The sequence below is a fragment of the Sapajus apella genome, unplaced genomic scaffold (genome assembly GCF_009761245.1).
Source record: "Sapajus apella isolate SASKATOON/1434 unplaced genomic scaffold, GSC_monkey_1.0 scaffold69, whole genome shotgun sequence".
NCBI lineage: Eukaryota > Metazoa > Chordata > Mammalia > Primates > Cebidae > Sapajus > Sapajus apella.
Window position 1 is genome coordinate 6,203,421 of NW_022437009.1, and position 27,411 is coordinate 6,230,831.

The 27,411-nt window shown below is 39.7% G+C and overlaps 1 protein-coding gene across 6 annotated transcripts in view; it reads right to left on the bottom strand.

Annotated features, from left to right (window-relative positions):
- HIPK1 (homeodomain interacting protein kinase 1) overlaps window positions 1-27,411 on the bottom strand; it is a 57,913-nt gene that overhangs the window by 29,076 nt on the left and 1,426 nt on the right. For 5 of the 6 annotated variants that reach the window (XM_032249685.1, XM_032249684.1, XM_032249686.1 and 2 more), the window contains 4 exons: window positions 15,821-16,898; window positions 3,639-3,762; window positions 1,784-1,903; window positions 895-981 (listed from right to left, as the gene is read on the bottom strand). In XM_032249685.1, the coding sequence (XP_032105576.1) occupies window positions 895-981; window positions 1,784-1,903; window positions 3,639-3,762; window positions 15,821-16,896 (1,407 nt within the window). In that variant the 5' untranslated portion in view covers window positions 16,897-16,898. Of the gene's footprint in view, window positions 1-894; window positions 982-1,783; window positions 1,904-3,638; window positions 3,763-15,820; window positions 16,899-27,030; window positions 27,296-27,411 lie in introns of those variants that run through there. The other variant, XM_032249683.1, reaches the window with a different exon arrangement.

Here is a 27,411-nt window from a genome sequence, read left to right on the forward strand (position 1 = left end):
GTGTGTGTGTGTGTGTGTGTGTGTGTGTGTGTGTGTGTCTAATGACCAAAAGAGAAACCTGGGGAAATTCTTTTTATGACAGTGTAATCATTTTCACAGGAGGAAGCTCGTTTTATTCTGCTTAATTAAAATCTTCATCTAAATTCAATGGTAGAAGAAAGCTAAACAATTTCTTATCATTAAAAATTTGGGGGCTGGGCACATTGGCTCATGCCTGTAATCCCAGCACTTTGGGAGACCAAGGCAGGTGGATCACCTGAAGTCAGGAGTTCAAGACCCAGCCTGGCCAACACAGAGAAACCCCATCTTTACTAAAAAAATACAAAAATTAGCCAGGCATGGTGGCACATGCCTATAATCCCAGCTACTTGGGAGGCTGAGGCAGGAGAATCACTTGAACCCAGGAGGCAGAGGTGGCAGTGGGCCAAGATCATGCCACTGCACTCCAGCCTGGGCAACAGAGTGAGACTCTATCTCAAAATAAAAAAGTGGAACAAGTTAAGCAATAGTGATTGTTACTACCTAAATATAAAAGTTTCTATAGTTGAAAAGATTAAATGACATAAGTATAAAGTGTTCAGAGTTTGTAACATAAAATGGCTCATAAGTATTTAACAGAGAAAATGGGACAAGAAACTTTCGTAAGTAATATTTTAAAACACTGCTATGTAACAAGACCAGTTAAGTAAAGCAAGAGAGAAATATATGATTCTAAAAATATATGTTGTTAGGATTTAAATGTTCTTTTAAATACATGGCAGATTAACACATTTTTTATAAAGCAAAACAAATACTAGAAAAGTAACATTAAATTTGTCTTTAGTATAACCAAAGAAGCATGTCTCTGATTGAAAAATACATAAATGTCTGATTTTCTGAAATTTCTGTACTCACCTGAGCCATGTCATCTAAGCAATTAAAAATGTACTTCCGAGCTTCTTTTGATTTTATTCCAGTCTCCAGTTCATGTTCTTCAGGTGTCTATAAAATAAAGATTTTTTTAAAAATTCCATCTGTATGTTATTTTCACATTTTATCCAAAATTAAAGCCAGAATACAAGAGACAAATGTCATCATCTTGCCAACCATAGATGGTACACATGAAAGTAATTCACAACCACAAAATCTTCCAGTGGAGAGATGTGACCTTGATACAGCCACCCTTTCAACAGTGATAAAATAAACATGCAAGCAATGTTACAGCATAGTACCTGAAGAATGTCAGGTAAAAAGGGACATTACCATTGACCTCTTAAAGCTACTTTGAAATGAACTGCTATCTCAAATGCTAACTGTTCAACAGCCTCGGAGGCACAGTCATGGGGTAAGTCAAATTACTCAGATACTTCTGAAGCTGAGAGTAAGCTCCGAAGCAAAAAGCAGATATTTGTTTCAAGAAAAAATAGAGAAGGCCTGAATGTGGGAAGTTAGAAAATTACATGATTTTTATCATGTTTATTAAGAATTCTCTAAAAATCAGTCTTTACTAAATACTTCTAGTTCTTCTATCACTTAATGGTGAGCACTACTCTCCAAACTTCCTATCAGCTACGGATTGAACATATACAAAATAACCTCAACCAACTGAACTAGCACTTAATGTTTTGTTTTTCAACTATGGATAAGACCAAACAGGTACGATGAAATAATTTTTCACAATGTTTCCCCATCTCCTTTCCCTCTTCTACCTGAAGAATTTAATAACTAAACTTTGAATTCAAAGTTGGTGGGGGGGGGTGAGGGGTGGAGTACAGGAATGGGAAGCATAGCAGGGAAGACAGACCTTAAGCCTCCACAGTGGATACCCCAAATTAGGATCTCTGTTGAAAAACCTTGTTGTTTTTGTTCCGGCACTGAGAAGATATTCAGCTGGCAAGCCTTGTGTTTGTGAAATATAACGAATCTGAAATATCAAAACCATCAAATATCAGTCTGGAGTGAAAAGGGAAATTATTAAAGACTTTTACAATAAAACATTATTAACTTTCGCCAAAGGAAGAAATCAATTCTTTAATCAATACAACTGAAATTTCTCTGTAAATACCTATATATACTAACCCATCCACAGCTACTATTATTTAAAAGGAAACCCAGTTTTGACAATTTCGGCTATGATCTTTTTTGCTTTTCCTGTTGACTTCCAATACTTCAAATCTGTGGAATCTACCATAACTCAGATGATTTCCTGTTTAAATCCTATTAACTGGAATACATTTACAATGTCTGAATGGTATTTTGGTTTCCAGTTAATAGGATTTAAAGTATATTTACGGACATATCAAGATATTTGACAATATAGGCCAGGCATGGTGGCTCACACCTGTAATCCTAGCACTTTGGGAGGCCAAGGCAGGAAGACAGATTGAGCTCGGGAGTTTGAGACCAGCCTAGGCTAATACAACAATATCTCTGTCTCTACTAAAAATGAAAAAATTAGCCAGGCAAGGTGGATGCACCTGTACTGTGAGGCTGAGGTGGGAGGATCGCTTAAGCCCAGGAGCTGGAGGCTACAGTAAGCTATGAACACATACCTACACTCCAGCCTGGGTGAGTAAGCAAGATTCTGTCTCTAAAAGAATAAAAATTAAAAACACAAAAAAACCTTGTGTTCTTACTGTGTACCAGATACAGTGTTAGGAGCTGAGGATACACTGGTGATATGAAACAAACTCTACCCTCAAGGAGCTTACATCATAGAGGGTAGGAACATTTTTTTTAAATAACAAGAAGGCCAGGCACAGTGGCTCATGCCTGTAATCCCAGTACTTTGGGAGGCCAAGGCAGGCAGATCACCTGAAGTCAGGAGTTTGAGACCAGCCTGGCCAACATGGTAAAACCCCATCTCTACTAAAAATACAAAACTTAGCCGGGCCTGGTGGCAGGCATCTGTAATCACAGCTACTCAGCAGGCCAAGGTAGGAGAATCACTTGAACCCGGGAGACGGAGGTTGCAGTGAGCCAAGATCACGCCACTGTACTACAGCCTGGTCAAAAGTGAGGCTCCATTTCAAAAAAATAAAAATAAAAAATAACAAGAAATGATAATTCATAATTAACTTTCACGGTAAAACATTCTCCCTTCATGGACCAATTCCTTAGAAAATTATAGCATATCTTCTAAAGTTTGTTTATATTGAGATATATATCACATATTACTACAACTCAGATGATTTCTTTTCTAACTTTTATTTTAGAGACCCAAATATGTCACAGCTTCTGGGACCTAAAGTGTTTCAGTCTGAAGACAGTACTTCAGTATATCATGTGTAAAAGGAAATCACAATAGCTCTTCATGAGTAGAAGTTCACTTTTAAAATTCCAGTTCCTCATCCTTACTCTACTTTCCTAACTCACAAAGTACATTAGTTAATGAAATTTAAGTCTCAGATCTAGCAAAGTATCAACCTTAAGTAATATAAAATAAAATTCTTTTTAATTATAGAATTGCAAACATACTTTAGGCTAATAAGCAAGATGAGAAAATTCTACTATTCTTTAAAAAGTTTTTGAGTAGTAATTGGACTACCCCTTTCTCTAGTATCTAAATACTACACTAGTACTTAGTACTTCTCTTTCTCTAGAATCTATTTCACAAGTAACTACTTGCATTCTATTTCCACCCAAATAAACACTTTTACCTGATCATATTCTGAAGCACCAGGATAAAGAGGCCATCCCAGGAATAGCTCAGCTATCACACAGCCCAGTGACCACATATCAATAGCTTCACAAAATGGTAACCCAAGAATAATTTCAGGAGCTCTAGCAAAAACAAAAAATATCAGATTAAAAAAATAAACATCATTAATTGTGTTTGCAGCCGCTACCACACCGCGTCACTCTGCAACGCCAGTGCCGCCTCTTGCTTGCCGAGCTCCAGCCGAAGGAGAAGAGGGGTAAGTAAGGACATCTCTAATACCATGGCTAGTACAAAGCAGACTGCCCGCAAATCTACCAGTGGTAATGCACCCAGGAAGCAACTGGCTACAAAAGCCGCTCACAAGAGTGCGCCCTCTACTGGAGGGGTGAAGAAACCTCACCGTTACAGGCCTGGTACTGTGGCACTCCATGAAATTAGATGTTATCAGAAGTCCACTGAACTTCTGATACGCAAACTTCCCTTCCAGCGTCTGGTGTGAGAAATTGCTCAGGACTTTAAAACAGATCTGGGCTTCCACAGCACAGCTATCGGTGCTTTGCAGGAGGCAAGTAAGGCCTATCTGGTTGGCCTTTTTGAAGACACCAACCTTTGTGCTATCCATGCCAAACAATTATGCCAAAAGACATCCAGCCAGCTCACCGCATATATGGAGAGTATGCTTAAGAATCCACTATGATGGGAAACATTTCATTCTCAAAAAAACAAACAAACAAACAAACCTCTTTATTGGTAGTTCTGAACATTAGATAATTTTTTTTCCATGGGGTCAAAAGGTACCTAAGTATATGACTGCGAGTGGAACAATAGGACACAGAAATCAGGTATTGGCAGTTTTTCCATTTTCATTTGTGTGTGAATTTTTAATATAAATGCGGAGACGTAAAGCATTAATGCAAGTTAAAATGTTTCAGTGAACAAGTTTCAGAGGTTCAACTTTATAATAATTAAAAATAAACCTGTTAAATTTTAAAAATATAAATAAATAAAAATAAACATTATTTGGGAAAATTAAGTACATGACTAAGTCCTGTTTTAGTATTAGCTAAAGGAACATTTATTCAATGAAATGGAAAAAAATCTTTGGTATACAATCCATCATCTGAAACTCAGGGCCAGAGGTGTTTTGGAATTCAGAATATTTTGAATTTCAGAAAGGTAATACAGAGCATAAAGTACATATTACATAATAATCCCAGTGGAGTTCAGGGCAGTGCCCTTATTACAAACACATTAACATTTCTGCAACAAAACATGGAGCAGTCATACTAATTTGGCTAAAGACTTCAAATAGCTTTATAATGGTTCAAGTCAGGTCTTGCCAATTAAATGAATTTATACCAAACTTAAAGAAAAATTTTCATTATGAGAGCTTCCTGAATTTTGCAAATACAGATAAGGGAGAATAGATATTTTTCTTTTTATTTCTAGCACCTTTACAATCATTTAAAAAAAAAAATCAATTAAAAGGGCTGGCTGGCTGGGCACACTGCCTCATGCCTAGAATCCCAGCACTTTGGGAAGTCCATGTGAGCAGATCACCTGAGGTCGGGAGTTCAAGACCAGCCTGGCCAACATGGCAAAACCCTGAATCTTCTAGAAATGCAAAAATAGCTGGGCATCATGGTGGGCGCCTGTAATCTCAGCTACTTGGGAGGTTGAGACAAAATAATGACTTGAACCCAGGAAGTAGAGGTTGCAATGAGCTGAGATGATACCACTACACTGCAGCCTGGGCAACAGAGCAAGACTTCGCCTAAAAAAACAAAAAAAAAAAGGCCTGGTTAAAAAATACCCCTTCATGACAGAAAAAAATAAAAAATACTTTCTGAAGAGACATGGTATTGACAGCATACTCTCTAGAGCCAGTCTCTCAGGGTTTGAATCCTAGTTCCATCATTTAATAGCTGCAGGTATATTACTTGAACTCTTTGCGCCTCAGGTTTCATATCTATAAAATGGAGACAGTAAGAGCTCCCACCACATAGAGTTGTGAAATTTAAATAAATATGTGAAAGTGTTTAGACCAGTGCATGGCACATGGTAAATGCTAGTAAGTGTTAGATATAATAACATTATATTACCATTATTTTAAAACTTTGAACTCTCAATGTGATTTTTAGAAATATTCATTTTCATTAATACTCCAAGTGAGAAACATAACCCTAGGGAACCTTAAAGAGATGACTAAGGTAATCCATAAACTCAGATCTTTATATATACGAATGTATCTAAAACAGAATTATTATCTCCATTATAGAAGAAGAAACTGATAAAAAGAAAGATTTAAGTTAACGGCCTAAAGTCACAGATAAGTGGCAGAGCTAGGATTTGAATTCCTGCTGCCCTGCTCCAGAGTTGAGTATATTACATAATATACTATTTCTCAATAAGTCAAAGTACATATTCATCTATATAAATCTATATTTGACATGGTGGAATATAAGGGCATTTGTCTAATTGTGACTACTTAAGCAATAAGTGGGTTCAAAAAGAAAATGATGATAGGTAACACTAATAATAATAATAAATGACACATAAATATCGCCTACTATGTGCCATGCACTGTTCTAAGATCTTTATAAATGTTGAGTCACTTAATCCTTACAAGAATCCTATCAAAGTATTAGTATATGCCATCAATTCTAAGATGCACATCTTTTTACATTTTAGCACCTCTGAAATTAGAAGGTTCTTACAAATGATGGTATATTTCAGTTTAATGACAGTGCTTTGGGAAGCCAACATAGGTGAATCACCTGAGTTCAATTCTAAAATTAAAAAGCAACAAAATTTTTAAGTGGTACATAAATACTGTTGTATCTTATAATCAATGGCATCTTAGGTTATATGTAATAAAAGTATTATCTCCATTTTTGGATGAGGAAACTGGGCACTAAGAGGTTAAGTAACTAGCTCAAGGCTACACAACTAATAAAGGATGGTGCCTTTGGCCTGCACAGTGGCTCCCACCTGTAAACCCAGTATTTTGGGAGGCCGAGGCAGGTAGATCACTTGAGGTCAGGAGTTCCAGACCATCCTGGTTAACATGATGAAACCCCGTCTCTACTAAAAATACAAAAATTAGCCGGGCATGATGGCTACTCCGAAGGCTGAGGCAAAAGAATCACTTAAACTTGGGAGGCAAAAGTTGCAGTTAGCTGAGAACCGTGCCACTGCACTCCAGCCTGGGCAACAGGGCAAGACTCCCTATCAAAAAAAAAAAAAAAACAAAAAAAAAAAAAAAAAAAGAGGGCCAGAGGCATGGTGGCTCGCACCTGTAATCTTAGCACTTTGGGAGGCCAAGGTAGGAGGACCACAAGGTCAAGAGTTAGAGAGCAGCCTTGCCAACATGGTGAAATGCCATCTCTACTAAGAATACAAAAGTTAGCGGGGCATGGTGGTGCGTGCCTATATTCCCAGCTACTTGGGAGGCTGAGGCAGGAAAATCACTTGAACCCAGGAGGCGGAGGTTGCAGTGAGCCAAGACTGCACCTCTGCACTCCAGCCTGGATGACAGAGCAAGATTTTGTCTCTTAAAAAAAAAAAAAAAAAAAGTGGAAGGGCATGGGGAGATTGGGAAGGGAAAACATTCGGAGAAATACCTAACGTAGGTGACACGGGGATGGAGGCAGCAAACCACCATGGCATGTGTATACCTATGTAACAATCCTGCAAGATCTGCACATGCACCCCAGAACTTAAAGTATAATAATAATACTTTTTTAAAAAAGGATAGTACCCAAGCTATTTGGATCCAAGATCTCAGCTCTCAGGCATCTGATCATCTTCTCCAAATCGTTTCCTTTCCTTCTTACAAATCATGGAATTGCAATCTATAAGGACACTCTAGATCCAGATCCAGATCCAGATCCAGATTTTTCACGAAACAGGAGTTAAATGGAAAACAGATCTTTCCATGAAGAACCATTTAACTGGCCATGTTTCCACACAGAATACCTAGGTTTCTCAAATTTTCAAGTGATATGTGCTTATTGTTGCTTTGTGTACATGTGCAGAGGGTTGAAGGAAGGCAAGGATTAAGCAAGGAGAATTTAAAGTAATTTCTCTAAATAACAATATCCCTCCCCAACTAAACAAACTAGGCATAGAAAGAAAAAAAAAAACAATCCTCCCCAAATATTTATACATAAATAGTAGCCCTTAGAAAGCAGTACATCTGGGGACTCCACAGGGCCTGAAAGCTTCTCTGATCCTTAAATAGAAATAGCAGTCGGCCTAGGCCTCTTCAGGCTTACACTTTTATGGGTAGAACCACCAATCATCAGTTTTTGTAGTATTTGATTTGAACTGTAGTTTTGTTTATCAAAGAAATAACACTCAAAAGTGTTATTTCTGTTGCAAGTGGCCAGAGGCACATATTACTAATGGAATTTCAGAGTTCAACGAAATCCCAACCATAATGGCATGTTTTTAACACTGCACAATTTGACAGGCACATTAACAAACTAGTAAGAGTACCCAGAAACAACATAAAAGCTTTTCTAAAATTGAAAAGGAACAAAATTTTCTACTCCTTGTGAGTGGAATCATTAATTTCCAAGTTCATGACAGTGCCAAAAATAGCTGGCAGGGGGAGCACAACTGGATATGTGCCAAAATAAAAACTGGGTTTAGAACATTCTGAAGCATCAATTGGAGGGCAGCATATTGACTTTGCCATTCCTACCATACTAGAAAGACATTTTAAAGTCCAAAAGGTAGGTCAGAGAGAATGGCCAGACCACTCAATAACTTCCTTTTTAAAAGGACGCAATAATAGGCCAGGCGCCGTGACTCACACTGTAATCCTTGCACTTTGGGAGGCCGAGGTGGGTGGATCACCTGAAGTCAGGAGTTTGAGACCAGCCTGGCCAACATGGTGAAAGCCTTGTCTCCATTAAAAATACAAAAATTAGCTGGGTGTGGTGGCAGGAATCTGTAATCCCAGCGTATACTCCAGAGGCTGAGGCAGAAGAATCACTTGAACCAGGAGGCTGGGTGGGGAAGAGGGGGGAGGAGTGGAGGTTGCAGTGAGCCGAGATTGTGCTAGGCACAAATCAGAACTCCGGCCTGGCATAAAGCAAAACTCCATCTTGGGAGGGAAAAAAAAGGTAGCAATAATAATATGATAACTGCCAGAGCTTAAAGTTTCTGGGAAATTAAGGAAAATATCACTTCCGCAGCCCCCAGTCTCATTTTTTAAAAACAAACTGAAGATTGGCTGAAAGTTTTTTCATTTGGTCTCACCCTGCTTTTGGAGTGACAAAAGCAGCTAAGGATTTCCAGCAAAAGCTCAGTCAAAACAGCAATTCTGCCATATCTACCTTATAAAAAGGCAAATAGCAAAAGGAAAAACAAGAAAAGGAAAGCCATTTTAAAAAATAATCGTAATAAGGCCAGAAACGGTGGTTCACAACTATAATCCCAGCACTTTGGGAAGCCAAGGCAGGAGGATCACTTGAGCAGGAGTTTGAGACTAGCTTGGGCAACACAGCAAGACACAATCTCTACAAAAAAAATTTTTTTAATTAGCCAGGGGTTGTAGTGCATGCCTATAGTCCTAGCTACTCAGAAAGCCGAGGTGGGAGGATCACTTGAGCCCAGGTGGTCAAGGCTGCAGTGAGCCATGATTGTGACACTGCATTCCAGCCTGAGACCCTGTCTCAAAAACAAACAAAAAAACAAGGCTGCTTAGTCCACTGAGGGCTTTTTATTATTTGGGCCTATAAATGTTAGACTTACCCAAACTCTAGAAAGCAAAAAGACAAGTTAATTATTTTCTACTTTACGGAACAGTAAAGCATCATTAGAGCAGGTTCATATCTAAGGACTGAATGTTTTACACTATGAATCCAGATTATAATTATTAGAATTACATTTTTATTACATCTTTCCTCTTGGCCTCATTATTTCTTAATCTCTCAATATAAACTTTATAGACACCAAAACTCTGGTTCTACCTCATTTGTATAATAAGGAAATGGAGTTAGATAATCACTCTTCTAGGTCCCTTTCCAGTTGTAACATTCTAACAACTGGGCAGTAAAAGCAATTATCTACAGAAGCACAGGAAAGTAAAAGAAATTGTTTAAAACTGGCAGTATGCACTTCAGTAGGAAAATAGCATTAATTGTGCTTTGAACATGGCAAGACTCCTCTTTGAAGACATATCCCATCCTTCAAAAACAAATACTAAACAGGCTCTGGTTATTAAAGCCAAGTGACAGAAACAACAATCCCTGCCTTGTGATTCCCCAGCTTCCAATTTCTTTAAACTGAAAAATTCTTCTAACCAACACTGTTGAGGTTAATTTCCCTGACACCCAGAGCAGGCTAAGGTTAGGATCACCTAACACAAATCACTCTGATTATTCTTGTTTCTTTCAATCTCAGAGACATCAAGCCTACTTACCAGATTAGAGGTGTTACATAAAACCTAACTTCCTGCATCAGTGGCTTAGGTGAAGCTATAGTTTGACTGTCAGAGGAAATTAGATTATTTGTCTAGGATAAATGAAAGATATGTTCTTCTCCTCTAAACCTTTTCCTTCCATAAATAAAAAAGTGATTCAGCTTGAAATAAAGGCCGGCTAGTTTGTTCAATAGGGAAAAACGTTGAGCTTGCAAGCATGGCAAACCTTTGTCCCTAAAACTCAAGACCCAAAAACAGGAACTTTGGAGTCTGTGTACATTTACAGTGAGCCAGAGAATAAAGTATGTTATTTCCACTGCCTCAATCATTTAGCCATACCCAGGGCCAATGGAGACAGCGGAGTGGCAAATTTATGTGAACTGATAATACTTTGGCATGTTATTAGCAAGATAAAGCAATGTAAATTTAAAAGGAGAGTAACAGGAGGGCTAGCTTTGGAGTCAGAATGCTTCACCAGCTAAAAGAATTTCACAGAGGGTTTTTTTTTGAAAGACAGAAGGGTAAGGACTTAATGGACTCTAATATGGCAACAAAGCAACATGAAAGAAGCTTAAGAGGACCACTTCGGATAAAACTAGTGATAAAGAAGGAATGCCTGAGCTGCTATTCCATCTGCCTTAGGCTCATTACCAAGTATTACTGTGACACAACAGAACACTCATGTTCAATCCTAAACACAGTTAAGTCCTGGATACTGAACTTTGGTATACAGAGTAATTACTCAGTAATACACAGAATGAACTCCTGTTTTTAACAGGCAAACTTGGCTACACTTAAAATTATAGTCAACAACTATAATGCAGTGAATTTAAAGAAAGCTTTGTCAAAGGATAACTTTGAGGATTTGAAAGTCTTAGTTTCTATAAAAACAAAACCAAAATGAATCAACTAACAGCTTAAATTAAAAGGATAACAAAAGAATACAAAGAGCAGCAACCTAACACTGAAAATTAGTCAATGAATTACACATTAGAGAAACCTAAGCAGCCAAGTAATTCTTTTTATTTTGTGTTAATATGCCCCAATTATAACAAAGCCAAATAATTTTTAGCTCCTATTGCTCTCCCTTTTTCAAGTTAAAAACTGCTCTGTTATCACAAGAGAATGCACTTTGCCTTTGACAGGGCAAACAAATAGTTAAAGAACACCTGCAGGCACAGAGTCAAGAGAGAAAGGAAGAGCTGATCAGCTCTCCTCCTTCAGCTGTGGTCTACCTAGACCCTCCGGAGGACTCAAAATGGTATGCTGCGCTGAACTCTTCAGTGTACATGTAGAGTATGTTACATATATATGTGGGTGTGGCTGGTGGTGAGATTGCTCAAAGGAGAGTATTAAAAAGCAAATGTAGTTGGAACCTAAATCTCTCAAGGCATAAATAAATACACGGAGATGAGATTCTTAAAATTAGCCAAGGTTGCCTAGGGCAGCATAAAACCAGAAAACAAAGGTTCTAAGAGTTTCTTTACCTCACCTCAAGTAAAAAATATTGGTTTTATAAAACTGTAAAAAGATATTAAAAAACAGGGATGGGCTGGGCGCGGTGGCTCATGCCTGTAATCCTAGCACTTTGAGAGGCCGAGGCAGGCAGATCACCTGAGGTCGAGGGTTCGAGACCAGCCTGACCAACAAGGAGAAATCCCATCTCTACTAAAAATACAAAAAATTAGCCGGGCGTGGTGGCGCACACCTGTAATCCCAGCACTTTGGGAGGCCGAGGCAGGCAGATCACCTGAGATCAGAGTTCAAGACCAGCCTGACCAACACGGAGAAACCCCATCTCTACTAAAACAATTAGCCAGGCATGGTGGTGTATGCCTCTAATCCCAGCTACCCAGAGGCTGAAGCAGGAAAATCACTTGAACCCAGGAGGCAGAGGTTGCGGTGAGCCAAGATCACGCCATGGCACTCCGGCCTCGGCAACAAGAGCAAAACTCTGTCTAAAAAAAAAAAAAAAAAACAGTGTGTGGTACTGGCATAAAGACAGACATATACAAATTAATGGAATAGAGAGCCCAAAATTGAAAAAGGTAGAGCAACAGAAGTTAAGAATTATTTGTATATATGTTCAAATGATTCCAACAAGGGTGCCAAAACCACCCAATGCAGAAAGGACAGTCTTTTCAGCAAATGGTGTTTGAAGAACTGAATAGTCACATGCCAAAGAATTACATTAGATTTGTACCTCGGACCATAGACAAAAATCAACAAAGAATGAAAGACTGAAATATAAGAGCTGAAACTATAAAACTCTTAGATGAAAACATAGGGGAAAATCTATATGACTTTGATTTAACAATGACTTCTTAGATATTTCACCAAAAGCACAAGCAACAAAAGAAAAAGTAGACAAACCGCATTTCACCAAAGTTAAAAACTTTTCCATGTTAAACACTATCAACAGGTAAAAAGGCAACCCAAGGAAAGGATGAAAATTTAATAGAGTATACAACTCAACAACAAAAAGCCCAATTCAAGAAATGAGGAAAGGACTTAAATAGACATTTCTCCAAAGAAGACATACAGATGTCAAACACATTAAAAAAAAAAAAAAAAAATGCCGGGCTGAGCATGGTGGCTCATGTCTGTAATCCCAACACTTTGGGTTGCTGAGGCGGGTGAATCAGTTGAACCCATGAGTTTGAGACCAGTCTGGGCAACACCATGAAGCCCCATTCTCTACTAAAAATACAAAACACTAGCCAGGTGTGGGGGTGTGTGCCCATAGCAACAACTATCCAGAAGGCTAAGACGGGAGGATCGCTTGAGCCTGAGGGATCAAGGCTGCAGTAAACCATGATCACACCAATGCACCCCAGCCTGGGTGACAAAGTGAGACTCTGTCTCAAAACAAAACAAAATAAAACAAATGCTCAACATCATTAATCATTAGGGAAATATGCATCAAAACCACAATGAGATACCAGTTCACACCCATAAGAATGGCGATTATTGGCAAGGAGCAGTGGCTCACACCTTTAATCCCAGCAATTTGGGAAGCTGGGGTAGGCAGATTACCTAAGGTCAGGAATTCCAGACCAGCCTGACCAACATGTTGAAATCTGTCTCTACTGAAGAGGTGGGCACCTGTAATCCCAACTACCTGGGAGGCTGAGGCAGGAGAATCACTTAAACCTGGGAGGCAGAGGTTGCAGTGAGGCGAGGTCACACCACTGCACTCCAACCTGGGCAACAAGAGTGAAACTCCATTTAAAAAAAAAAACAACAAAAAAAAACAAGGGCAGGACTGGTAGTTCATGCCTGTAATCCCAGAACTTTGGAAGACTGAAGCAGGAGGATCACTTGAAGCCAGTTGTTTGAGACCAGTTCAGGCAATAATGAGACTTCAAAACCCCATCTCCACAAAAAGTAAAATAGTAATTAGCCAGGTATGGTGGCGTGCAACTGTAGTCCTAGCTACTTGGGAGGCTTAGGTGGGAGGATTGCTAAAGCCCAGCAGTTGAAGGCTACAGTGAACTATGATCATGCCACTGTAGTCCAGCATGAGCAATAGAGGGAGACCCTACCTCTGTAAAAATAAACAATTTTTTTAAATTAAAAAAAAATAACAAATGACCGGGCATGGTGGCTCACACCTGTAATCCAAGCACTTTGGAGGCCAAGGCGGGTGGATCACCTGAGGTCCGGAGTTCAGGACTAGCCTGACCAACATGGTGAAATCCAGTTTTTAAATAAATAAATAAATAATAAATATTAGAGAAAACGTGGAGAAATTTGGAAGTTCATCCACTGCTGGTGGGAATGTAAAACAGTGTAGCCTCTGTGGAAAAGTTTGGTAGTTCTGCAAAAAGTTAAACATAGAATTATCATGTGGCGCAGCAATTCCACTCCTAGCTATATACCTAAAAGAACTGAAAATAGGGACTGATACTTGTACACCAATGTTCATAGCAGCATTATTCACAACAGCCAAAAGGTAGTAATAACCCAAGTATCTACCAACAGGTGAATGGATAAACAAAATGTGGGACATACAAACAATGGAATATTATTCAGCCATAAAAGGAATCAAGTTCTGATACATGCTATAGCATGGATTAGCCTCAAAAACATTATGCTAAATGAAATAAACTAGACACAAAAAGACAAATATTCTATGATTCCACTTACATGCACTATCTAGAATAGGCAAATTCATAGAGACAAAGCCAAATGGGAGATTACCAGTGGTAGGAAGAAGGGACAATGGAGAGTTATTGCTTAATGGTTAGAATTTCTGTTTTGAGTGATGAAAACATTTGGAAATAGATGGGGTGATGGTTACACAACATTGTGAATATACTTAACAGACAGCGGCAATAGTTACACAACACTGTGAATGTACTTAACACACTGAGTGGTACCAAATGGTTAAAATGGTAAACTTTCTATTATCAAGATCTTACCACAATGTTTTTAAAAAAGGAAACATGTAGATGACATATTTTCTGAGTCCTTGTATGGGTTAAAATATCCTCACATTATTTTCACACATAATATAAAATTCTTAATTCAGAATTTCTATTTCCTCAAATTTTATTACAGGCTGTAGCACGTTGGACATAGCTCCTTATAAACATATTCTGTAGGTTATCTATGTGTTTATTATTTCACTTCTTGATTGGATGCTTACATGATTTGTATATAATGTATGGTCATTAAAACTAAATATCAGATTCCTTAAAATTAATAACTAGATAAGTAAATGGGTGCTGACAAAAGCATATTTTAAAAGCCTTAGTTATGATATAGACAAAATTGTATATATCAGCATTTAAGTACTGTCCCAATAATTATTATATATTAAAATGGAAGCTACATTAGAAGTAACCTAGAAATACGTATCATTAAAGTATAAGGTACTTGGGTCAATGCCATTCAAGGATAACCAAATAAGTTCAAAGTATTTAGAGAATGTTAAAACAGGAAGAGACTGTAGCAATCATCTAATCCAATTTATGCTACTATAGAAGAAAATGTAAAAGAATAAAATGTTATTAGAGTCAAACCTGGAGTGATTCCCAAGTTATTTTACCTGCCAAGATAAGAGCTTGGAAAAAACAGCAGCATATGCTCACATTCATTACAAATAAGTAAACATCTTTGTATATTTCAAGACTCTTTAAAATGGGAAAATGGCCAGGCATGGTGGCTCACGCCTGTAGTCACTTTGGAAGGCCAAGGCAGGAGGACCACCTGAGGTTAGGAGTTTGAGACCAGCCTGGTCAACATGGTGAAAACTCATCTCTATTAAAAACAAAAAAATTCACCAGGCGTGGTGGCAGGCACCTGTAGTCCCAGCTACTCAGGAGGCTGAGGCAGAAGAATCATTTGAACCCAGGAGGCAGAGGCTGCAGTGAGCCAAGATCACACCACTGCACTCCAGCCTGGGTGGCAAGTAAAACTGCATCTCGAAAAATAAATAAATAAACAAATAAGGAAAATGAAGTATAATGGTACTAAAGAAAGAACCAGGTGCTAGTATAATTCAACTAGTAACAGCCTTCAGAATCAGATTGAGATAATTTTTCCACTGCTAGATAAATTTTCAGAAATAAGAAAATGTCATACATCGGAATGCCACACACATAGGCTGAGCTAAAACATATCCTAGTTCTACCTTAGAATCTATAAACAAATTCATTGTTATAGGTAGTCTATGGGGTGTATGTTAAATATAAGGACAGAACTCTAGCCTAAGATATGCTTTTTCAGCATTTGCCACTTGCCTGTAGTAACGTGACTGTAAGTAGGTTGAGCACACAGCTTTAGAAACGTGACTAGCAGAACCAAAGTCAATGACCTTCACTCGGTAGGGTTGGCGAACTGGATCAACCAGCATGATATTTTCAGGCTTAAGGTCAGCGTGAATCAGACCAAGACTCTTGAGCTTCATCAAGGCTGTGGCCACTTGCTGCAAGATTGGTCTAATGTACTTGAGTGGCAGGGGGCTAAATTTGTTTTGCTTTAGAAAATCATATAAGTTCTGCTCCAGCATCTCAAAAACAAGGCAGGTGTGATTCTTATGCTGAAAGCACTCATATGAACGGACAAAATTATATTCATCAGCATTTTCACTGCTTAGGCGGGAAAGGATGCTCACTTCAATCTGTCCTTGTCTGGCATAGGAGGGGTGGTTCTTCAAGATTTTAATAGCCACAATTTCCTTGGTGCTCCTCTTCCAGCACTTAGCCACCTGTCCAAATGTCCCCCGGCCTAGGAACTCCAAGACTTCATAGCTATTGGTCATAGAGCAAAGGATCTCATGCTGGACCAGCTGGTAATCCCCTTCTCCGCTGGAACTGCTACTCTTTGTGGTCACAGTGGTGGTCGTGGCAGCAGCACCCACCACAGTCCTGTTTTGCAGCATGAGAGGGGGATGTTCTTCTATGATCTGCACACTACCGTTGCTGTCAACTTCCTCACTTTTTCGTTTCAATCCACATTTTTGATATGGCTCAAGCAAAGAAACGTTGCTTCTGTGAGTCAGGGTCTGGCTGCTTTGGAAGGTTGATGTAGCAGCACTGCCCGAGCTATCAGCAGCTGTTACAACAATATGCTCCACTGCCGGAGCTGGGAGAAGGAGGCCCTGGTCGTAAGCAGGGATGTTGAAATTTGCTACCTGGTGAGAGGAGTTGGCTTGCCCTTGTGTGGATGGGAGGGTTTTGCTGTGGGTATAATATTTGTCGTTGCTACTCTGTCCTGAAACATCCCAGCCAGAGGGCTCTATTTTCAGTTTCTTCGCACTGCAGAAGGCACTCGACGACACTGATGGGGGCGAAAACACTTGCAACTGTGATGCCATACCTACATTTAGAGAAAGGAAGAATTAGACCACAAGAATAAGAAATACAAGGCTTAGGTTTAAAACACACACACACACACACACACACACACACACACACACACACACACACACACCTTTTACTTGATAAAAGAAACATGTTCTCTTCTCAAAAACTAATTCAATCTTGACCTATATTCATAGAAACAGTGTACAGAATGTGCTAGACAAAGTGAAGATTATCCACTCTGCTCAGGTCATACATAAAATGCATTCAGCTATCTACCACATTTTAAGAGAAAAAAGTAACCAGGATGGGCCAGGCACAGTGGCTCAAGCCTTTAATTCCAGCACTTTGGGAGTCCAAGGCAGGAGGATCTCCTGAGCTGAGGAGTTCAAAACCAGTCTGGGCAACACAGTGAGACCCTGTCTCTAAAAATACTAAAATTAAAAGAAAAGTAACCAAGATGATAAGAAAGCTAGAGTATCTTCTGAAGAACCCAAGGAAGTTATTCTTAGAAAAATATTTGGAAAGGAAGTAAGAACAGACCAGCTTTCTGTCCCTGTATATCCCACAGACACCTCCAGCTCAATAAGCCCAGAGATTAAACAGAAAGCTATTTTTCCAGAATAAAGTCCAAACATCTGACATAGCATGCAAGCCATTTCATATTTATCTTCTCCATTTTCAACCATGTGACCCTCAGATGCCTTAGGGCTCCACAGTAATCCCTCTTCCCTTGCTCTATACTTCCCCAATTTTAGTAATTACTCCTCATGATTAGTCATCTGTGAAAGACTAAAATCTCTATCTCTAACCCAGAATTCTCTCTTTTGAACTCCAAACCATATATCCAAATGACTACTGAACACTGCAACTTGGTTATTTTACAAACATCTTACATTCAATACATTCAGAATTAAACTTATGAGCCTCCACCCCACCTTCGGTTTTCTATTTTAATTATAAGATGCCATCATTCATCCAATTCCTCAAGCCAGAAATCAGGGAGCTCCCGTCTAGGCAGCACGGTAAAACCATCTCTAAAACAAACAAACAAACAAAACACAGAAAAAAAAATTAGCCAGGCATGGAGGCGCATGCCTGTAGTCCCAGCTATTCAGGAGGCAGAAGTAAGAGGATCACCAGAGGCCGCAGATGAAGGCTGCAGTGAGCTGTGATCGCCCCACTGCATTCCAGCCAGGGTGAAAGAGTGATACCCTGTCTCAAAAAAAAAAAAAAAAAAAAAAATATCAGGGATGTCTGTTTCCTCATCTACACAATGGTGATAGCAATACCTACCTCATGGGGTTGTTCTGAGAATTAAATGATTTAATACATGTAAAGTGATAGTGTCTAGCACATATTTAATACTATCATCCTTAATCATTCCTCTCCGTTATTCCTCCACATCTAATCTCTATTTTATCCATTTCATCTCCTAAGTATATTTCAAATCAGTCATTTTTCCCTACCCCTATTGGCACCATTCTAGTTCAAACTGCCAGTAGCCTCCAAACTAATCTCCTTAATTGCACTCAATAGATCTTTGCTTTTAAACAATGCGAATCGGATAACTGCTGTCCCTTCTTAACCGTCTTGCTTCCCCTTCTTGCAGGGTTTTTTACTGCTTTAGAGATGAAGTCCAATGTTCTCAACTTGGCTGGGCGTGGTCACTCATGCCTGTAATTCCCACAATTTGGGAGGCCCAGGCAGGAGGATCACTTGAGGTCAGGAGTTTGAGATCAGTCTGGGAAGCATTAACAAAAAAGAAAAGAAAAATTAAGCCAGGCGCAGTGGCTCAAGCTTGTAATCCTGGCACTTTAAGAGGCCAAGGTGTAAGGAACACTTGAGCCCAGGAGTTCAAGACCAGCCAGGGCAACATAATGGAGACTGTATCTCTCCAAAAAAAAAAAAAGCTAAGTACAGTGGCACATGCCTGTGGTCCCAGGTACTCAGGAGGCTGAAGCAGAAAAATCATCTGAGTCTGGGACACTGAGGCTACAGTGAGTTGAGATCACTCCATTGCACTCTAGCGTGGGCAACAAAGCTAGACCCTGTCTCAAAAAAATCTGCCTCAAGCTGCCTTAAAATGCACTCCAAAATCTGCTTGCTGTGCTGCCTTCCAACACCTCCCCACTTTGATCCCCACCACCACCGACTCTAGCCACATTGCCCTTCTTTCTTTAGTTCTTGGAAAGCCATTCACCTCTAGGCCCTCTAAATATGTTGAAGCTCTCTGACACCTCTGACACATGCACAAACACTCCCCACGATCATTTCCACAGCACCCTGTTAATTTGAAATTATTTCTTTAATGCTACATTCCGAGCTACAGTATAAGCGCCAGGGCATGTCTTGTTCTTCTCATATCACCAAAGCCTACTAAAGACAATATATACATACTCAATATCTGTTGGATGAATTATTTGACCCCTGCCTACCAATCTCACATCTATTAAATACAACTCCCTACCACTCATATTCAACTGCATTATTTTCAAATGCTTGGTCCTTGATTTTTTTTTTTAATGTCTATCTTCCTTTTTATCTGAGTGGTCCTTGAGTCATGGGGGAAGTCTCCACTTCAATCTGTATAGTGTAATGTTACTAGTCATAAGAGAATAAACACACACAAGGAAGGAAACATGACAAAGGATGTTACAGAACATCAAAAGGCAGTATGTACATTTCTTTGCACCTGAAAACAACTAGAAACCACCTGCACTGGACTAGTCAGCTGGAAAGAACAAATCCTCTGCCTCCAATTTATAAAATGCAGTTAAGATTTACTTTAAGAATGAGTTTCCATAATTTATATAAACTTTGAAGAGAGGAAAAAGTACAAATTAAAAGCTAAGGTCAGTACAATTTAACCGTGAGGCTGAATTTACAAATCATCTTGTTCTACCTACTTTACTTAAATATCAAATATAATAAAAGAAAAATCTGAAACCAAGTAGCTTCTTTACAAAATACACCTATTAAAATATATGTATAAGTATTTCTTATCATCATAAAATTAAAGCCATTAAGCCAACCTGTTGAACAAGAAAAGGAAGCAAACTTTCTAAATCTGTTTTCCATTAATAATGTTAATATTGTTCAGCTGCTAATTTTAACAATCGATCAAGAAACAAAGTCAACTTTTATGTAACAGTATTTAGTGAAGAATCTAAACAGAAAATTTGCAGTTTGCAGCAAGTGTCTAGGAATAGGGGGTCATAAAGTAATAATACTGAGACGAATTCATGAAATACCAAATTTTTAACAATGTATTCATTTTGGGAGGCCAAGGTGAAGAGATCACAAGGTCAGGAGTTCGAGACCAGCCTGACCACCATGGTGAAACCCATCTCTACTAAAAATACAAAAATTACTTGGGTGTGGTGGCTTGCGCCTGTAATCCCAGCTACTCAGGAAGCTGAGGCAGAAGAATCGCTTGAAGCCAGGAGGCAGAGTTTGCAGTGAGCCGAGATTGCATCACTGCACTCCGGCCTGGGTGACAGAGTGAGACTCTGTCTCAAAAAAAAAAAAAAAGTATTCACAACTAGATAATCTACAAAATTCTGCATTTAGCAGAGTAACATTATTGCCAACTTTTTACCCAATAAACATAATAAAAGATTACTTAAACGATTTCAGATCGTCACATTGGGCACTGCAAAAAGCACAAGTTCTAGGACATGTTTCAGAATGTTTTAATATTAAATTATTATAATTCTTATCCATAAAGACAAATTTAGTTCACCCAAAGGGAAAGCACAACTTGGAATTCTTTCACCGGCCTCCCCCACAACAAGGGCATGATATACGAACAGTCAGTATCAGACTACCATAGCTCTTACAACGTGGCTGAGACTCATTCTGACCTCAACTAACACAAGGTGAGAAGAAAATACAAAATGAAAATGGCGTAGATAAACCAACAGACTCTCATTTATATTCTACTCTGAAACTCAGCTAAAATAGTAATTCCTAGACACAGGATAAAAATACTATGTTCCATTAAAATTGCCTTTCCAAATGGGGAGACAATTCTCTTCCTATGTGGAGAGCTTTCAAACAGCAACAACCACAAAAAAAAAAAAAAATTAACATCTGTGGAAAACTTACTATATATCAGAATATATAAGGCAAATTACAAATATTCTCAATTCAAATATTTTCAATTCAGTATGAACAGCTACCCAATAAATACATTAAAAAGCTATTTCTTGACACACATGCAGCCAACATGCATATGAAAACATGTTCAACATCACTAACATTACAGAAATGCAAATCAAAACCAAAATGACATACTATCTCACACCAGTCAGAATGGCTATTATTAAGAAGGCAAAAAATAACAGATGCTGGCAAGGTTGTGAAGAAAAGGGAACACTTATACTGCCGGTGGGAGTGTAAATTAGTTCACCCATTGTGAAAAGCAGTGCGACAATTCCTTAAAGAATTTAAAATAGAATTACCATTAGATCCAGCAATCCCATCATTGGGTTACCCAAAGGAATATAAATCATTCTACCATAAAGACACATACACATGTTCACTGCAGCACTATTCACAAAGACATGAAATCAGCCTCAAGGCTCATAATAGTAGACTAGATAAAGAAAATGTGGTACATATACACCATGGAATACTATGCAATTATAAAAAAGAACGAGATCATGTCCTTTGCAGCAGTAAGCAACTTGGATGAAGCTGGAGGGCCACTATCCTAAACTAACACAGGAACAGAAAACCAAATGCTGCATGTTCTCACTTACAAGTGGGAGCTAAAGAACGAGAACACATGGACACAAAGAGGACAACAACAGAAACCGGGGCCTACTTCAGGGTGGACAGTGGGAGGAGGGAGAAGATAAGGTACTATGCTTATTACATAGGTGATGAAATAATCTGTACACCAAACCCCTGTGGCACAGTTTACCTATATAGCAAACCTGCACGTGTACATGTTTCTCTGAACATAAAATAAAGTTTTTTTTTAAAAAAAGCTATTTTTTTTTCTGAGACAAGTTCTCACACTGTCATCGAGGCTGAAATGCAGTGGTGTGATCACCGCCCACTGTAACCTCGAACTCCTGAGCTCAAGCAATCCTCCACCTCAGCCATCCAAGTAGCTTGGACTACAGGCACACACCAGGACGCTTGGCTAATTTCTATAGGCACATACCACATTGGACTAATTTTTTTTTTTCAGAGATGAGGTCTTACTCTGTTGCCCAGGCTGGTGTGAAACTCCTGGCCTAAAGCAATCCCCTCGTCTTGGCCTCCCACAATGTTCAGACTACAGGCATGAGCCACCGTACCTGGCATAAAAAGCTATTTTTGACTTCCTGAAAACACTGCACCTCTTGACTTCAGCAATGAATGAAGTCTTTACATTTCAAACCTGACTTTCCAAGGACTTAACCATCTCAATATAATGACAAATTTGCCCAGTGCATTAATACCGAATTAGCAATGATGGGCAAAAAACTATTGGTACTTACTGCTAAAAGATAATTGCTAGAATCCAAGGCTTTCAAAAACAGATTAGCATCTTCCCCACTCCCTGGCATTGTCACACCCATTTAACATTGTTTACTGGGTGCTCCACACTATAAGCACTATAGGTAGATAACCTTATTAGGAAGAATCCAAGTACTATAACCCTGAATGAAACAGTTGGTTATGACAATCAAGGTAATCATTTTCCAATGATTTGTCCTTACCCCTCAGTAACCTTTTCCCCAACACATCAATGATAAATTTCTGTTGCTTTTGTTCAATGTCAGTCATCTTTGCCTCTTTCATACAATTTAACAGTTGGTTACCCAAATGACCTAAAAACTGTACTACGTATTGATTTCTTGCTCTAGCACTTATCCTCAGATGACATGAACACAAAAGTACATATTTTCTATCACACACTCTGATACATATTTTTACAGATAAGAGTACATCTTCTGTAAAAACAAAGCAAGACAGCTTAGGAAGAAAATTCTTCCCGGCTGGGGGCAGTGGTTCATGCCTGTAATCCCAGCACTTTGGGAGGCTGAGGTGGGCAAATCATCTGAGGTCAGGAGTTTGAGACCAGCCTGACCAACACAGAGAAACCCATCTCTACTAAAAATACAAAATTAGCCAGGTGTGGTGGTACATGCCTATAAGCCCAGCTGCTCGGCAGGCTGAGGCAGGAGAATCACTTGAATCCGGGGGGCAGACGTTGCAGTGAGCCAAGATGGCACCATTGCACTCCGGCCCGCGCAACAAGAGCAAAACTCCATCTCAAAAAAAAAAAAAAATTGTTTCCAACGGAACACCTAAATCTCACTCTACTCCCGTAAGTTTTCTCCAGCCCTACTGCACAATTCTGTACTTACACAGCCTAGCTGGTCTCCTCCAAACTACACTCTCAACTTCCCCTCTTTGAGACTCTGTCACTCAGACTGGAGTGTAGTACAGGATCATGGTTCGTGCACTGCAGGCTGTACCTACAGGGCTCAATCTTCCTACCTCAACGTCCCAAGTAACTGGGACCACCAGTACACGCCACCACACCCAGCTAATGTTTTTTTGTATTTTTTGTAGAGACAGGGTTTCACATGTTGCTCAGGCTGGTCTCAAACTCCTAGGCTCAAATGATCCACCCACCTCAGCCTCCAAAAGTGCTGGGATTACAGGTGTGGGCCATGATGCTAGGCTCAAGCCCCTTTTCTAAGCACCCCTCTCCCAATTCATTATTTACCTTACAACTGAAGCTTTTAAAAATGCACATCTGAGGCCAGGCGCAGTGGCTCATTCCTGTAATCCCAGCTCTCTGGAAGGCCGAGGAGGGCAGATCATGAGGTCAGGAGTTCAAAACCTGCCTGACCAATGTGATGAAACCCCATCTCTACTAAAAATACAAAAAATTGGCTGGGTGTGGTGGCACCTGTAATCCCAGCTATTCAGGAGGCTGAGGCAGGAGAATCGCTTGAACCCGGGAGGCGGAGGTTGCAGTGAGCCAAGATTGCGTCATTGCACTCCAGCCTGGGTGATAGAGTGTCTCAAAAAAAAAAATAACAAAGAGAAAAAAATGCACATCTGAAAAAAAATGTGTATCTATCCCCTACTTAAAGCCTAAGGACAAAGACCAAAATCTCTAATTTGGATTACCAGGCTTTGCAAGATCTGGACCGTGATTACTTGCATAGCCTCGCTTCATCTGCACTCTTCCCCAGGCACTTTCTCTTCCAGTACTACCAAGTCTCTCTGGGTTCCCACGGTAGGCCTTGCCTTCTCTAGCCCTAGTTCCTTCGACATGTTTCCTCTCCGAACTTTATTTTCCCCTCTTAGCCTTTTCTTTTCCTAACTTGTACTTATTCTTCTAGTCTCTGCTTAAAGCTCACTTCTTCAGTGTGGCAGAGGCTGTTGCTCTCCATCAAAATCAATACTCCACTTAGATTTATTTGGAATGACTATAGCAACAGAAAAAAAACACCTAAATCTCTCTTTGTGTTTAGTAAAAAACTACATTTTAGTACCTGCACATGACAATCTATATATAGGTCTATAAAGCTTAGAATTAAGACAATTATACCCTGAGGAGTTTCCAGGATAAGAAAAAGTTCAAATTAACAAAGAAAAAATCAATATGAAACATAACACGCAGCAAAGGCTGAAGGAAAGCAGGACTTAAGTAAAGCAATAGCAGTTTGGAGAATGGAAGATGGAAGAGGCTCTTTCAGAAGAATGAGATAACTTTTGCTATGCTAGTATGCCAAGGGATGTGGAAAAATAAAAAACTCTGTTAAGTAAGGAGATATATTTAACTGGAGCAGAAAACACTGGCAAAAAAGTACTGGAACTCTTAAAGATAAAAGGGACCTTAAAAGATTCTAAAACTCCCTAATTCCAAGATGAGAAAAAGGAGATCCAGGCCAGGAGTGGTGGTTCACACCTGTAATCCCAGCACTTTGGGAGGCCCAGGCGGTGGATCACTTAAGGTCAAGAGTTCGAGACCAGCCTGGCCAATATGTGAAACCCCATCTCTACTAAAAATACAAAAATTAGCCAGGCATGGTGGCATGCACCTGGAATCCTAGCTACTCGGGAGACTGAGGTCTCCCGAATCACTTGAACCTGCCACTGCACTCCAGCCTGGGTGACAGAGTGAGACCCTCTCTCAAAAAAAAAAAAAAGCAGATCCTAAAAGGCCAAATGAGTTTTACCTGGAGTTAATGAGTAGCAAAAAGACTCCAGGTCTTCTAATTCTTTTTCCTTAAGCACTCTGGGAAAGCACTGTACCAGGTACCCTTAAAGAATCTAAAAGAAATGTAAGTTTCCTTACCTTCAAAAAACTTAGAATGCTGCTGAAATAATATGACAAATGAAAAAGAAAAATATGAAAACAGGATGTAAATTTTTAAAGTGCCAAATTATGCACTACAGAAATATATCAGGCATTTGGGAGCTGGGTTCCAACAACTAAACAGAAGATCAGGAACAAAAAGAAAAGGAACCAAAAGGCAAACCAGTGATTGCTGAAGTGGTACTTAAAGGAAAATAATCTTGATGACTTGTGTTTAGAATGGCATGAAGGGAGAGGAAGGGAAGAAAATGGGAGGAATAATAATAAACTTTTTTTAAAAGACCTAAAAAATACAGACTGCAGTTACACACTCAGGCAGGTAGCAGATCAAGCAGCTTATGTTTGCAAAATTACTTCAAATTACAAGACCAGTTTACAATATATAACTAACAAGCTGCACAAGTTCCAAGTGTAAGAACTTTACAAGGCCAGTATGACTCACTGATTTCTACCAACAAATCATTGATGGAGCTGTGCTTGTAAAAGCAAAAGCACAGAATGAAAGAAGTCTATTTTCAAAAGAATTGTGAACTTTGAGATTATCTCTTTTTTTAATTTATTTTAGAAGGAAGTTCTGGTTTGGTTTGAAGTCTCAAGTTACCAACGAACTTGCTCTAAAATCCACAAAACTCTAGTGTCAAGAGATAGGAGTGTCGAGAGATAGGATAAACTATTCATGAAGGTATCACCAGCAAAAGTTCTACTTGCCAACCACAGCCAGTATATTTATAAGATCTCATTCACCATTTTATTCTAAGATGCTTTACTGGCTTGGCTGCCTCCAGTTCCAACCACAAGTACTTTACTAAAATATCCTTCAAGCCAGGAACAGCATCTTAAAGTCAATGACACCCTTCATCATACCAGTATTGTAACAGAGAACCCTGACATGTAAAGACCAGCTGAATAATGACAATTAGGTAAAATGTTAGATTTTTAAATGTTTTACAGAAAGCTTTAGGCTACTGTAAGAAAAAACCTGGTAATGGTTTGCATTCTCTATAATCTTACAAAAAAAAAAAAAAAAAAAAAAAAAACCTGCAGACCAGAAATCAAAAATAGCTTTACACAAACAAAAGGAAAATTGTAGGTTTGCTGAGGGCATCAGCCGCTTAATTTAACCCCATTTCATCAGGAGCAGGAAGCCACACTGCTGTTTTCACCAGTTGCTAAGAAACAAGATATAGGACAGATTGGGACAGTAGAGTCTTTAGCTGAAAGTATTATTTTGATGCAATTACTGAGAATTCCCAAAGTGTCACTAATAGACAAGAAAAAGCATCTAGGACTGCCTCTAAATGAGTCCACCTACAACAGAATCAGTGGTTAAGCAAAGACAAGACTTACTGGAGCTTGCGGGTTTTTCCTCCTCTTCCCTACCCCCATCTTCCCATCTTCGTCCCCCCTCCCCAAGCAGGAAAGAAAGCTCGCCCAGCATAAACACAGGTCATTGCTCACAGCTCGTCACCACAACAAACTGGAGGTTAGACCGACGCTCCTGGAAACGGAACTCCAGGTCTTCGTTGCTAGGCACAAAACGGGGATCTTCCCCACAGACCTATGAACAGTATGGGCCTTACCAGTTGTTTCCCTACCTTTCTCTTTAAAAAAAAAAAAAAGAAAAAGAAAAAAAAGAAAGCAAGCTTTGGAAATGGTGACGGCAAAAGTTTCCCTTTGGGTCAGACCTCTAGGTCTGCCTTGTACAGATATAAGGTGGGCTGGTCTCAAGTAAGCTCCACCGTCATTACGAATTTCAAGCCTAAAGACTACAGAACATCAGCGGAGAGGACAGGAAAGCTTCCACACCCACCCCACGGTCGTCTTCTCCAGGCACTGCTTCCTGGTCCAAAACAGCACAAATAACCCAAAACCATGGTGATAAGCGGAGCTGTGAAATACACACGCACAAGCCGCACTGGGAACCTGCCACGACAGCCGGGGGAAAAACCGGCTGAGTGAGGAGACGCAAGGCGGTCCCCTGTCACTTAAGGACAACACGCCCAAGCGAGAAGTGGCAGGAGGCAGGGGGAGTTGCCCCGAAACCTGCCCACCTTCCTGGGAACGCCATCCCCTCAGCGGCCGTGAGCGGACGGGCCGCAGTACGCAGCGCCCGGTCGCGAGCTGGGGCCCTCAGAGGAAGGCGCCCCCCGCAGGCTGGGCGCCCCCCGCAGGCTGGGCGCCCCAGAAGAGC